Raw genomic sequence first — 13,077 nt, 5'->3', positions numbered from 1 at the left:
CAGCCACGTCTGCCCAGTCCTGCCTGCAGAACCCCCTCCCCTGCGCCCAGATACCAGCCACGTCTGCCCAGCCCTGCCTGCAGAACCCCCCTCCCCTGCGCCCGGATACCAGCCACGTCTGCCCAGCCCTGCCTGCAGAACCCCCTCCCCTGCGGCCAGATACCAGCCACGTCTGCCAAGTCCTGCCTGCAGAACCCCTCCCCTGCGCCCAGATACCAGCCACGTCTGCCCAGCCCTGCCTGCAGAACCCCCCTCCCCGGCGCCCAGATACCAGCCACGTCTGCCCAGCCCTGCCTGCAGAACCCCCCTCCCCTGCGCCCAGATACCAGCCACGTCTGCCCAGCCCTGCCTGCAGAACCCCCCTCCCCTGCGCCCAGATACCAGCCACGTCTGCCCAGCCCTGCCTGCAGAACCCCCTCCCCTGTGCCCAGATACCAGCCACGTCTGCCCAGCCCTGCCTGCAGAACCCCCTCCCCTGTGCCAGATACCAGCCACGTCTGCCCAGCCCTGCCTGCAGTACCCCCTCCCCTGCGCCCAGATACCAGCCACGTCTGCCCAGCCCTGCCTGCAGAACCCCCCTCCCCTGTGCCCAGATACCAGCCACGTCTGCCCAGCCCTGCCTGCAGAACCCCTCCCCTGCGCCAGGATACCAGCCACGTCTGCCCAGTCCTGCCTGCAGAACCCCCCTCCCCTGCGCCCGGATACCAGCCACGTCTGCCCAGCCCTGTCTGCAGAACCCCCTCCCCTGTGCCCAGATACCAGCCACGTCTGCCCAGTCCTGCCTGCAGAACCCCCTCCCCTGTGCCAGATACCAGCCACGTCTGCCCAGTCCTGCCTGCAGAACCCCCTCCCCTGTGCCCAGATACCAGCCACGTCTGCCCAGTCCTGCCTGCAGAACCCCCCTCCCCTGTGCCAGATACCAGCCACGTCTGCCCAGCCTAGCCTGCAGAACCCCCTCCCCTGTGCCAGATACCAGCCACGTCTGCCCAGTCCTGCCTGCAGAACCCCCTCCCCTGCGCCCAGATACCAGCCACGTCTGCCCAGCCCTGCCTGCAGAACCCCCCTCCCCTGTGCCAGATACCAGCCACGTCTGCCCAGTCCTGCCTGCAGAACCCCCCTCCCCTGCGCCCAGATACCAGCCACGTCTGCCCAGCCCTGCCTGCAGAACCCCCCTCCCCTGTGCCCAGATACCAGCCATGTCTGCCCAGCTCTGCCTGCAGAACCCCCCTCCTCTGTGCCCAGATACCAGCCACGTCTGCCCAGCCCTGCCTGCAGAACCCCCCTCCCCTGTGCCAGATACCAGCCACGTCTGCCCAGTCCTGCCTGCAGAACCCCCCTCCCCTGCGCCCAGATACCAGCCACGTCTGCCCAGCTCTGCCTGCAGAACCCCCCTCCTCTGTGCCCAGATACCAGCCACGTCTGCCCAGCCCTGCCTGCAGAACCCCCCTCCCCTGTGCCCAGATACCAGCCACGTCTGCCCAGCCCTGCCTGCAGAACCCCCCTCCCCTGTGCCCAGATACCAGCCACGTCTGCCCAGCCCTGCCTGCAGAACCCCCTGCCCTGCGCCCAGATACCAGCCACGTCTGCCCAGCCCTGCCTGCAGAACCCCCCTCCCCTGTGCCCAGATACCAGCCACGTCTGCCCAGCCCTGCCTGCCGAACCCCCTCCCCTGTGCCCAGATACCAGCCACGTCTGCCCAGTCCTGCATGCAGAACCCCCTCCCCTGCGCCCAGATACCAGCCACGTCTGCCCAGTCCTGCATGCAGAACCCCCTCCCCTGCGCCCAGATACCAGCCACGTCTGCCCAGCCCTGCCTGCAGAACCCCCTCCCCTGTGCCCAGATACCAGCCACGTCTGCCCAGCCCTGCCTGCAGAACCCCTCCCCTGTGCCCAGATACCAGCCACGTCTGCCCAGCCCTGCCTGCAGAACCCCCTCCCCTGTGCCAGATACCAGCCACGTCTGCCCAGCCCTGCCTGCAGTACCCCCTCCCCTGTGCCAGATACCAGCCACGTCTGCCCAGCCCTGCCTGCAGAACCCCCTCCCCTGTGCCAGATACCAGCCACGTCTGCCCAGCCCTGCCTGCAGAACCCCCTCCCCTGAGCCAGATACCAGCCACGTCTGCCCAGCCCTGCCTGCAGAACCCCCTCCCCTGTGCCAGATACCAGCCACGTCTGCCCAGCCCTGCCTGCAGAACCCCCTCCCCTGCGCCCAGATACCAGCCACGTCTGCCCAGCCCTGCCTGCAGAACCCCCTCCCCTGTGCCAGATACCAGCCACGTCTGCCCAGCCCTGCCTGCAGTACCCCCTCCCCTGCGCCCAGATACCAGCCACGTCTGCCCAGCCCTGCCTGCAGAACCCCCTCCCCTGCGGCCAGATACCAGCCACGTCTGCCCAGCCCTGCCTGCAGAACCCCCTCCCCTGCGCCCAGATACCAGCCACGTCTGCCCAGCCCTGCCTGCAGAACCCCCCTCCCCTGTGCCAGATACCAGCCACGTCTGCCCAGCCCTGCCTGCAGTACCCCCTCCCCTGCGCCCAGATACCAGCCACGTCTGCCCAGCCCTGCCTGCAGAACCCCCTCCCCTGCGCCCAGATACCAGCCACGTCTGCCCAGCCCTGCCTGCAGAACCCTCCTCCCCTGTGCCCAGATACCAGCCATGTCTGCCCAGCCCTGCCTGCCGAACCCCCCTCCCCTGTGCCCAGATACCAGCCACGTCTGCCCAGCCCTACCTGCAGAACCCCCCTCCCCTGTGCCCAGATACCAGCCACGTCTGCCCAGCCCTACCTGCAGAACCCCCCTCCCCTGCGCCCAGATACCAGCCACATCTGCCCAGTCCTGCCTGCAGTACCCCCTCCTCTGTGCCCAGATACCAGCCACGTCTGCCCAGCCCTGCCTGCAGAACCCCCCTCCCCTGTGCCCAGATACCAGCCACGTCTGCCCAGCCCTGCCTGCCGAACCCCCCTCCCCTGTGCCCAGATACCAGCCACGTCTGCCCAGTCCTGCCTGCAGTACCCCCTCCCCTGCGCCCAGATACCAGCCACGTCTGCCCAGCCCTGCCTGCAGAACCCCCTTCCCCTGTGCCAGATACCAGCCACGTCTGCCCAGCCCTGCCTGCAGAACCCCCCTCCCCTGTGCCCAGATACCAGCCACGTCTGCCCAGCCCTGCCTGCAGAACCCCCCTCCTCTGTGCCCAGATACCAGCCACGTCTGCCCAGCCCTGCCTGCAGAACCCCCTCCCCTGTGCCCAGATACCAGCCACGTCTGCCCAGCCCTGCCTGCAGAACCCCCTTCCCCTGTGCCAGATACCAGCCACGTCTGCCCAGCCCTGCCTGCAGAACCCCCCTCCTCTGCGCCCAGATACCAGCCACGTCTGCCCAGCCCTGCCTGCCGAACCCCCCTCCCCTGTGCCAGATACCAGCCACGTCTGCCCAGCCCTGCCTGCAGAACCCCCTCCCCTGTGCCCAGATACCAGCCACGTCTGCCCAGCCCTGCCTGCAGAACCCCCCTCCCCTGTGCCCAGATACCAGCCACGTCTGCCCAGCCCTGCCTGCCGAACCCCCCTCCCCTGTGCCCAGATACCAGCCACGTCTGCCCAGTCCTGCCTGCAGAACCCCCCTCCCCTGTGCCAGATACCAGCCACGTCTGCCCAGCCCTGCCTGCAGAGCCCCCTCCCCTGTGCCAGATACCAGACACGTCTGCCCAGCTCTGCCTGCAGAACCCCCCTCCTCTGTGCCCAGATACCAGCCACGTCTGCCCAGCCCTGCCTGCAGAACCCCCCTCCCCTGTGCCCAGATACCAGCCACGTCTGCCCAGCCCTGCCTGCAGAACCCCCTCCCCTGCGCCCAGATACCAGCCACGTCTGCCCAGCCCTGCCTGCAGAACCCCCCTCCCCTGTGCCCAGATACCAGCCACGTCTGCCCAGTCCTGCCTGCAGAACCCCCCTCCCCTGTGCCCAGATACCAGCCACGTCTGCCCAGCCCTGCCTGCAGAACCCCCCTCCCCTGCGCCCAGATACCAGCCACGTCTGCCCAGCCCTGCCTGCAGAACCCCCCTCCCCTGTGCCCAGATACCAGCCACGTCTGCCCAGTCCTGCCTGCAGAACCCCCTCCCCTGTGCCCAGATACCAGCCACGTCTGCCCAGCCTTGCCTGCAGAACCCCCTCCCCTGTGCCCAGATACCAGCCACGTCTGCCCAGCCCTGCCTGCCGAACCCCCTTCCCCTGTGCCAGATACCAGCCACGTCTGCCCAGCCCTGCCTGCAGAACCCCCCTCCCCTGTGCCCAGATACCAGCCACGTCTGCCCAGCCCTGCCTGCAGAGCCCCCCTCCTCTGTGCCCAGATACCAGCCACGTCTGCCCAGCCCTGCCTGCAGAACCCCCTCCCCTGTGCCCAGATACCAGCCACGTCTGCCCAGCCCTGCCTGCAGAACCCCCTTCCCCTGTGCCAGATACCAGCCACGTCTGCCCAGCCCTGCCTGCAGAACCCCCCTCCTCTGCGCCCAGATACCAGCCACGTCTGCCCAGCCCTGCCTGCCAAACCCCCCTCCCCTGTGCCCAGATACCAGCCACGTGTGCCCAGCCCTGCCTGCAGAACCCCCTCCCCTGTGCCAGATACCAGACATGTCTGCCCAGCCCTGCCTGCAGAACCCCCCTCCCCTGTGCCCAGATACCAGCCACGTCTGCCCAGTCCTGCCTGCAGAACCCCCCTCCCCTGTGCCAGATACCAGCCACGTCTGCCCAGCCCTGCCTGCAGAACCCCCCTTCCCTGTGCCCAGATACCAGCCACGTCTGCCCAGTCCTGCCTGCAGAACCCCCTCCCCTGCGCCCAGATACCAGCCACGTCTGCCCAGCCCTGCATGCAGAACCCCCTCCCCTGTGCCCAGATACCAGCCACGTCTGCCCAGCCCTGCCTGCAGAACCCCCTCCCCTGTGCCAGATACCAGCCACGTCTGCCCAGCCCTGCCTGCAGTACCCCCTCCCCTGCGCCCAGATACCAGCCACGTCTGCCCAGCCCTGCCTGCAGTACCCCCTCCCCTGTGCCCAGATACCAGCCACGTCTGCCCAGTCCTGCCTGCAGAACCCCCCTCCCCTGTGCCCAGATACCAGCCACGTCTGCCCAGCCCTGCCTGCAGAACCCCCTCCCCTGCGCCCAGATACCAGCCACGTCTGCCCAGCCTTGCCTGCAGAACCCCCCTCCCCTGTGCCCAGATACCAGCCACGTCTGCCCAGCTCTGCCTGCAGAACCCCCCTCCCCTGGGCCCAGATACCAGCCACGTCTGCCCAGCCCTGCCTGCAGAACCCCCTCCCCTGTGCCCAGATACCAGCCACGTCTGCCCAGCCTTGCCTGCAGAACCCCCTCCCCTGCGCCCAGATACCAGCCACGTCTGCCCAGCCCTGCCTGCCGAACCCCCTCCCCTGTGCCCAGATACCAGCCACGTCTGCCCAGTCCTGCATGCAGAACCCCCTCCCCTGCGCCCAGATACCAGCCACGTCTGCCCAGTCCTGCATGCAGAACCCCCTCCCCTGCGCCCAGATACCAGCCACGTCTGCCCAGCCCTGCCTGCAGAACCCCCCTCCCCTGTGCCAGATACCAGCCACGTCTGCCCAGTCCTGCCTGCAGAACCCCCCTCCCCTGCGCCCAGATACCAGCCACGTCTGCCCAGCCCTGCCTGCAGAACCCCCCTCCCCTGTGCCCAGATACCAGCCACGTCTGCCCAGCCCTGCCTGCAGAACCCCCTCCCCTGTGCCCAGATACCAGCCACGTCTGCCCAGCCCTGCCTGCAGAACCCCTCCCCTGTGCCCAGATACCAGCCACGTCTGCCCAGCCCTGCCTGCAGAACCCCCTCCCCTGTGCCAGATACCAGCCACGTCTGCCCAGCCCTGCCTGCAGTACCCCCTCCCCTGCGCCCAGATACCAGCCACGTCTGCCCAGCCCTGCCTGCAGAACCCCCTCCCCTGCGCCCAGATACCAGCCACGTCTGCCCAGCCCTGCCTGCAGAACCCCCTCCCCTGCGCCCAGATACCAGCCACGTCTGCCCAGCCCTGCCTGCAGAACCCCCTCCCCTGCGCCCGGATACCAGCCACGTCTGCCCAGCCCTGCCTGCAGAACCCCCCTCCCCTCTGCCAGATACCAGCCACGTCTGCCCAGCCCTGCCTGCAGTACCCCCTCCCCTGCGCCCAGATACCAGCCACGTCTGCCCAGCCCTGCCTGCAGAACCCCCTCCCCTGCGCCCAGATACCAGCCACGTCTGCCCAGCCCTGCCTGCAGAACCTCCCTCCCCTGTGCCCAGATACCAGCCACGTCTGCCCAGCCCTGCCTGCAGAACCCCCTCCCCTGTGCCCAGATACCAGCCACGTCTGCCCAGTCCTGCCTGCAGAACCCCCCTCCCCTGTGCCAGATACCAGCCACGTCTGCCCAGCCCTGCCTGCAGAACCCCCTCCCCTGTGCCCAGATACCAGCCACGTCTGCCCAGCCCTGCCTGCAGAACCCCCTCCCCTGCGCCCAGATACCAGCCACGTCTGCCCAGCCCTGCCTGCAGAACCCCCTCCCCTGTGCCCAGATACCAGCCACGTCTGCCCAGCCCTGCCTGCAGTACCCCCTCCCCTGCGCCCAGATACCAGCCACGTCTGCCCAGCCCTGCCTGCCGAACCCCCCTCCCCTGTGCCCAGATACCAGCCACGTCTGCCCAGTCCTGCCTGCAGAACCCCCCTCCCCTGTGCCAGATACCAGCCACGTCTGCCCAGCCCTGCCTGCAGAACCCCCTCCCCTGTGCCCAGATACCAGCCACGTCTGCCCAGCCCTGCCTGCAGAACCCCCTCCCCTGCGCCCAGATACCAGCCACGTCTGCCCAGCCCTGCCTGCAGAACCCCCTCCCCTGTGCCCAGATACCAGCCACGTCTGCCCAGCCCTGCCTGCAGTACCCCCTCCCCTGCGCCCAGATACCAGCCACGTCTGCCCAGCCCTGCCTGCCGAACCCCCCTCCCCTGTGCCCAGATACCAGCCACGTCTGCCCAGCCCTGCCTGCAGAACCCCCTCCCCTGCTCCCAGATACCAGCCACGTCTGCCCAGCCCTGCCTGCAGAACCCCCTCCCCTGTGCCAGATACCAGCCACGTCTGCCCAGCCCTGCCTGCCGAACCCCCCTCCCCTGTGCCCAGATACCAGCCACGTCTGCCCAGCCCTGCCTGCAGAACCCCCTCCCCTGTGCCAGATACCAGCCACGTCTGCCCAGCCCTGCCTGCCGAACCCCCCTCCCCTGTGCCCAGATACCAGCCACGTCTGCCCAGTCCTGCATGCAGAACCCCCTCCCCTGTGCCCAGATACCAGCCACGTCTGCCCAGCCCTGCCTGCAGAACCCCCTCCCCTGTGCCAGATACCAGCCACGTCTGCCCAGCCTTGCCTGCAGAACCCCCCTCCCCTGTGCCCAGATACCAGCCACGTCTGCCCAGCCCTGCCTGCAGAACCCCCTCCCCTGTGCCAGATACCAGCCACGTCTGCCCAGCCTTGCCTGCAGAACCCCCCTCCCCTGTGCCCAGATACCAGCCACGTCTGCCCAGCCCTGCCTGCAGAATCCCCTCCCCTGTGCCAGATACCAGCCACGTCTGCCCAGCCTTGCCTGCAGAACCCCCCTCCCCTGTGCCCAGATACCAGCCACGTCTGCCCAGCCCTGCCTGCAGAACCCCCCTCCCCTGTGCCCAGATACCAGCCATGTCTGCCCAGCCCTGCCTGCAGAACCCCCTCCCCTGTGCCCAGATACCAGCCACGTCTGCCCAGCCCTGCCTGCAGAACCCCCTGTAGGCCTTGCTGAAGCCCCGGCACAGCTAACTGTATGAAGGAGGGACCGTGAAGCAGAGTAGGCCTGGGCGGGGCAGGCATGAGGTAGCCCCAAGTAAGCACATTCCTGACTGGGGAGGATCCTGCAGTAGCACCCAGAGCAATGGCCTGAAGACATTCCTAGGAGATGGGAGGGGGACTCTCCGAAGGTGAGGGGGGACCAACAGGATAATGGATGGGGATGTTTTGCTCAAACTTGCCAGTACAAGGTCCAGGATAATAACAAAAAGTGTAAGGGTGTAACATGGACCCTGCTCGTATCAACGTATGAAAGGAGAAGTCACCTCTAGACATGTGCTTCGTGGCCCATCTTTCTATGAAAGTGGCCTTTCTAGTCGTAAGACCATCAGCCAGAATTCAGGGAGCAGGGAGCGCTCACGGTGGATTTGTCCGACGTTACCTTCAGTGAAGAAAAGTTCTCCCTGTGCCCACACCCAACATTCATCCCTACAGTAGTTTCAGACGAGTCCAACCATCCACTTACCAGTATTTGTTTCCTAAGCCGTGGGCCTCAGTTTAAGAGAGGAGGCTGCGTTCTCTGGACGTCTGAAGGGCACTGACCTTTTATCTACAAAGGACAAAAGACACCTCAACGATTTGTTCCATAGCAGAGAGATCAAGGGGTCCAGCTCTGTCTGTGCAGCGGCTTTTGAAATAGATCCTTGGCTGCCTTATTCTTTGTCACCAACTAGCCCACATGCCTCCCCCAGAAGGGGTGAGGGCCCATTCCACCAGAATTCAAGCAACCTCTGCTGTACCCCTGAGAGACGTACCCCGACTAGAGATGTGTAGAGCGGGCAGCTGGAGCGCCCCACGCACCTTCATGAGACCTTATGCTTTGGTCCAGCCTTCTACGGCAGATCTAGCTGTGGGCACAGCCGTACTACAGACACCTCTGCCTCCTCCCACCCACCTCCTCTTTGCTCCCTGCTTGCTCATCTCCTGCACACTTGAAGAAGAAATGGAGATGACCTACCTGTAACTGGAGGTTCTTTGAGATGTGTGGTCCCGTCTGTATCCCACACCCACTCTCCATCCCTCCTCCTGCCGATTCTCTGGGTTTGCTGTAAGAGAAGGAACTGGAGAGGCATCAGACTGCACGGCCTTTTGTGCCCTCAGTTTGGAGCAGGAGGAAAGCGACAGTGCATGCAGGTCTGCATGCGTCCCCCACGCGTGGGATACGGCCCGGGACCACGCATCTCGAAGAACCTCCAGGCACAGGAAACAACCTCCAGGTGTTTAACCCTCTAGCCCCATGCTGGGTGCCAGAAATGTATTCATTTAGATGAACTATATGGGCTACAGGTGTTAATGTAACCCAGCCACATTATACCGTGTTTAAACCAGGTCTGGGGTTTGGTACGCACAGACCTCAGCCTGCTTAGCGCCCTGGCAAACACCCCATTAAGCATCCGTTTAGCCGGTTATTAAAGATACAGAAAAGAAGGGAAAACAGCGAAAACCTTTGAAATGTCAAGTATTAAGTAAAGAGACAAGATGGGTGAGGCCTTTATAGGACCAATACCCACCTCAGCCGCCTTGTGCCCACCTAGTCTCTCTAATACCCTGGGGCCGAAGCGGCTACAGCTACACCGCAAGCAAGTATTGCGTGAGGCTTCCATGGTGACGCCATCCCTTGCTCCCTTTCCCTTGCGCGGGGGAGAGTTTTCATGACCGCCCTGGTCTGACAGTCTGTTAGAGGGTATCAGCGACGGCGATAACGGTGCTTCTGGGGAAAGGAGAAGACTTTAGCTGAGACAGGCTGGAGCTGCTGCTGCTGGCAAAGTCCAAGCCGGTGTCATCCCAGCCCATCCCCTCGTTATCCTATCCAGCAGCAAGGTCTAGTTTCCAACGCACCGATTTGGATCCCCTGATTTCTGGTTCTGTGCTGTTCTCCTTGACCAGGCCCGGTCTTCGCACAGTCCTTGAGTTCCGTCATGAGGCCTTTCTCTTGTACTCATTCAGCCTGTCTGCCTTTGCCCCTCTGCGTTTGTTGTCGTAGGTTACGGACACATCCTACGACTGTGCACTTGCTTTTCACAGCGGAGCTCACAAGCCGGGTACCTTTGTTGCCCAGTTTTCCCAACAGCCAGTCTCCATTAGCACGCGGACCTGCTGTGAGGTGCCCAGCACCAGTCCAATGCCCATTGCTAACCGGGCACATGGCGCGGCTGGCCCTTGCCACGGTGACCTCTACATGTCGTCTCTCCGAAGCTGCCAGGTCTCCCTGGGTGGCTGGGAGAGCTTTGTTCGTTACCCAGCCCGCGGCAGATCCCCCGCCAAGGTTATTCCCTGTCTGCCAGTAGCACTGAATTACCCCAGCAGGGATCGGGGCCCACTGGGCCAGGCGCTGCACCGGAGCACTCAGCCTGGTGCCTGCAGGACGCAGCCCGGCCGGGGCTGGGACGGACACCTGGGGGGCGGTACCGGTGAACAGACAGAGCTTAGCAGGAAAGCAGGTGTCTCAGCTCAGCCTGGGGCTGTGGCGGGCAGGGAGCACGAATCCGAATGGCACACAGAGCCACCCACCCCCGACTGCCCAGCCAGGGCCCGCTGTGCCAGTCCCCTCTTCTCTTCCAGGTTTGCCGTTCTCCATCACCTCCGAGGGGCTGGAGAAGACGTTCGCCACCAACTACTTGGGCCCTTTTCTTCTTACCAATTTGCTGCTGGGTAAGAGCTGCCCCAGGAACTGGGCACTCGCTGGGCTGGGGGAGGGGCTGCCCCCGGCATTGGGCACTGCGGGGCTGGGGAAGGGCTGCCCCAGGAACTGGGGACTGTCTGGGCTGGGAGAGGGCTGCCCTGCTGCCCCGGGCATTCCCCTGGGGCATGGACCCAGGTCTTGCTCTGGCTGTGCCGGGGCTGGGAGCTGACCCCCCGTCTGCTGCCAAAGGGTCTCTCTGAGCTGGGGCTTCTCCCCGGCCCCTCCTTCCCATGTGGGAGCCCCCCTCCCGCGCCACCCGCTGACTTGCCTGTTCACTTTTCCCCTCCCCTGCACAGACACCATGAAGGCTTCCGCTCCCGCCCGCATCGTGAACGTCTCGTCCTTCGTACACTTCCAGGGCATGGTCAACGTGAAGCACCTGACCGGGGAGGAGAGGACCAAGAACTCTCACGAGACCTACAGGAACACCAAGCTCATGAATGTCCTGTTCACCAAGGAGCTGGCCAGGAGGCTGCAGGGCACGGGTCAGTGTGATCCCGCCCTGGTGCCGGCAGAGGCCAGTGCCCCCAAGAGACCAGGGCCCCGTGGCCCCTCCTGAACCCTCCCACAGCTGTGTTCACACCTCACGCCCCCCTGGATTTACGCAGCACCTTGGCAGAAAGGGAAGTGATGGCCACTGGCCCTGTGACTCAGAGGCGCTGTCCCGGGCCCGGTGGGTTGCAGCAGACAGGCCTGCCGGGGGGTGGTCCCACCCAGCCCTGAATTCCCTGAGGAGGGTCCCGAGCCTCATCCCTGCCATCTAAGAGCTGCCCTGTCCTGCAAACACCCCTGGCCCAGTTACCGCAGCTGTGGGTGCTCGGTCCCGGCTCTTGTTCCACTGGGCAGCTGCACTCACTCGACTCGCCCCAGCCGTGGGACCCGGGAGGAAGGCGGGGAGAGGGAGTCTGTGCTTGCAGCATTCCCAAATTACTCCCCAGCGATGTCAAGGGTGTGACTCCTCGAGGTAAAGAACAGATGCTGCTAGGCGTCACGGCCTCCTCGCACGTGAGCAACTCCGGGGCGGCTGTGAGCTTTGCAGGAAGATGTGTAAGCGGGGGGGGGGGGGGGGGGGGCGGGGAGTGAGAGCTTGTCTGCTTCCCAGGCTGGCTGTGCCGGGGGCTGCTCGTTCCATCGTGAGCTCTGCTAGCCCTTCCGCGGCTTCCTGCGCTAGGGAGGACACCGCACCGTGGACATTTTCTAGGGCTCGGTGAGAAGTTGCCAGGGTCCCGGCGCATACCCCAGGGAGTGGGGTGGGGTTTGACTTCACAGCAATTCCCATGTGGCCCCACTGTCCTGTGTAGCTGGCGAGGGTCTGGGGCAAGGCTGGGCCAACCAGGCAGCAGGAATTACCAGCTTTTATTTCTGTAACTTGGGTTGTTTTCATCGTCCATGTAAATTTCCAATCCTCTCTTGATGCCACAGTGAAATCAAGACCCAATGGCCAGATTTTCAAAGGTATTTTGGTGCCTAACTCCCACTGAAATCAGTCTCTGGGTTTTGGTTTCTTTCTGTACCCATGGGGATAACAGTGTTGCCCTTTGTGACCTGAGAAGCTAAGCAGAAGTTGGGGCTCTTGTTCGTTGTTCCAGGTCGGAGGATGAATTGGTGAGAGTCAGGGATTTCTTTACAAAAGGTGTACGAAGCCCTGTTCCCCTGAACGTAGAAGTCAAACAGCGGGAGCCAGTGTCTGCTCGCTGCTCCAAGCCTGCTTACCGCCAGCACTGCGCCCAAAGAGCCGCCTCTCTGAGCTCTCGCTCGTGGCCACGTTACTAGCTGTCTGTTACTGTTGACTTGGCTTCCTCTTGCTGCTTCAGCCTGCCCTCCCTCTCTCTCACCCCCCACGCCCCGCCCTTCCACCCGTCCTCTTGGGCCACATCTTTTAGCTTCTACACACCATTTCCACGTGCCTGTGTTTTGGGGGGCTACTGCTGTTGTTTCAGCGACCTCCTTACAATGATTTCTTGACACCGATCTGCCACGGAAGGTGGTGCCCAGGCCTGACCCATAACAAGGTTTAACCGAACCAGTAGCTGTAACGCGGCCTGGTGCATGGGGGGCCTGTGAGGGTCAAGGCACTGAAGATTCAGGTTGTGAGGCTTCAGATACGACAGTGACAGCACCTGAGATGGACAGAAATTAGAACAGCCCCTGCATGATCTCAGCCCTCCTGCAGCTCTCCTGGCAAACGAGGGGGTGTTTTGTTCTGAGGGAAGACGAATACTGGGGGGCAGGATAACGAATGGGGTCGAGCAAATGGGGCACTTGTATTGACCCTCTCACAACACAAGAACAAGGCAAAAGTCAATGAAACTGACAGGCAGAACATTTAAAACTGATCAAAGGCAATACTGTTACACTGTGTGTAATTAGCCTGTGGAACCCACTGCCACCATACGTGGTTGAGACCAAGAGTTTAGCAGGGGACAGTGAAGGGTCACCTGGGTAATGAGAACAATCAGAGTTACAGAAATAAAGGATGGGAACTTTTCTGCGTCAGGGCACACACGAATCTCTAACGATCAGCGGTCAGGAATTTCCTCCCGGGGCA

General features: G+C 63.9%; 1 protein-coding gene across 1 annotated transcript in view; it reads left to right on the top strand.

The window, feature by feature from the left end:
• The window catches only part of LOC102931771 (retinol dehydrogenase 12), a 60,181-nt gene that overhangs the window by 26,545 nt on the left and 20,559 nt on the right, over positions 1 to 13,077 (top strand). The window contains exons 3-4 of the mRNA XM_037898498.2: positions 10,409 to 10,498; positions 10,826 to 11,014. Of these exons, the coding sequence (XP_037754426.1) occupies positions 10,409 to 10,498; positions 10,826 to 11,014 (279 nt within the window). The remainder of the gene's footprint in view (positions 1 to 10,408; positions 10,499 to 10,825; positions 11,015 to 13,077) is intronic.

The sequence above is a fragment of the Chelonia mydas genome, chromosome 4 (genome assembly GCF_015237465.2).
Source record: "Chelonia mydas isolate rCheMyd1 chromosome 4, rCheMyd1.pri.v2, whole genome shotgun sequence".
Taxonomy (NCBI): Eukaryota; Metazoa; Chordata; order Testudines; family Cheloniidae; genus Chelonia; species Chelonia mydas.
Note: the sequence above shows the minus strand (reverse complement) of the source record. Positions and strands in the feature narration are given on the sequence as shown.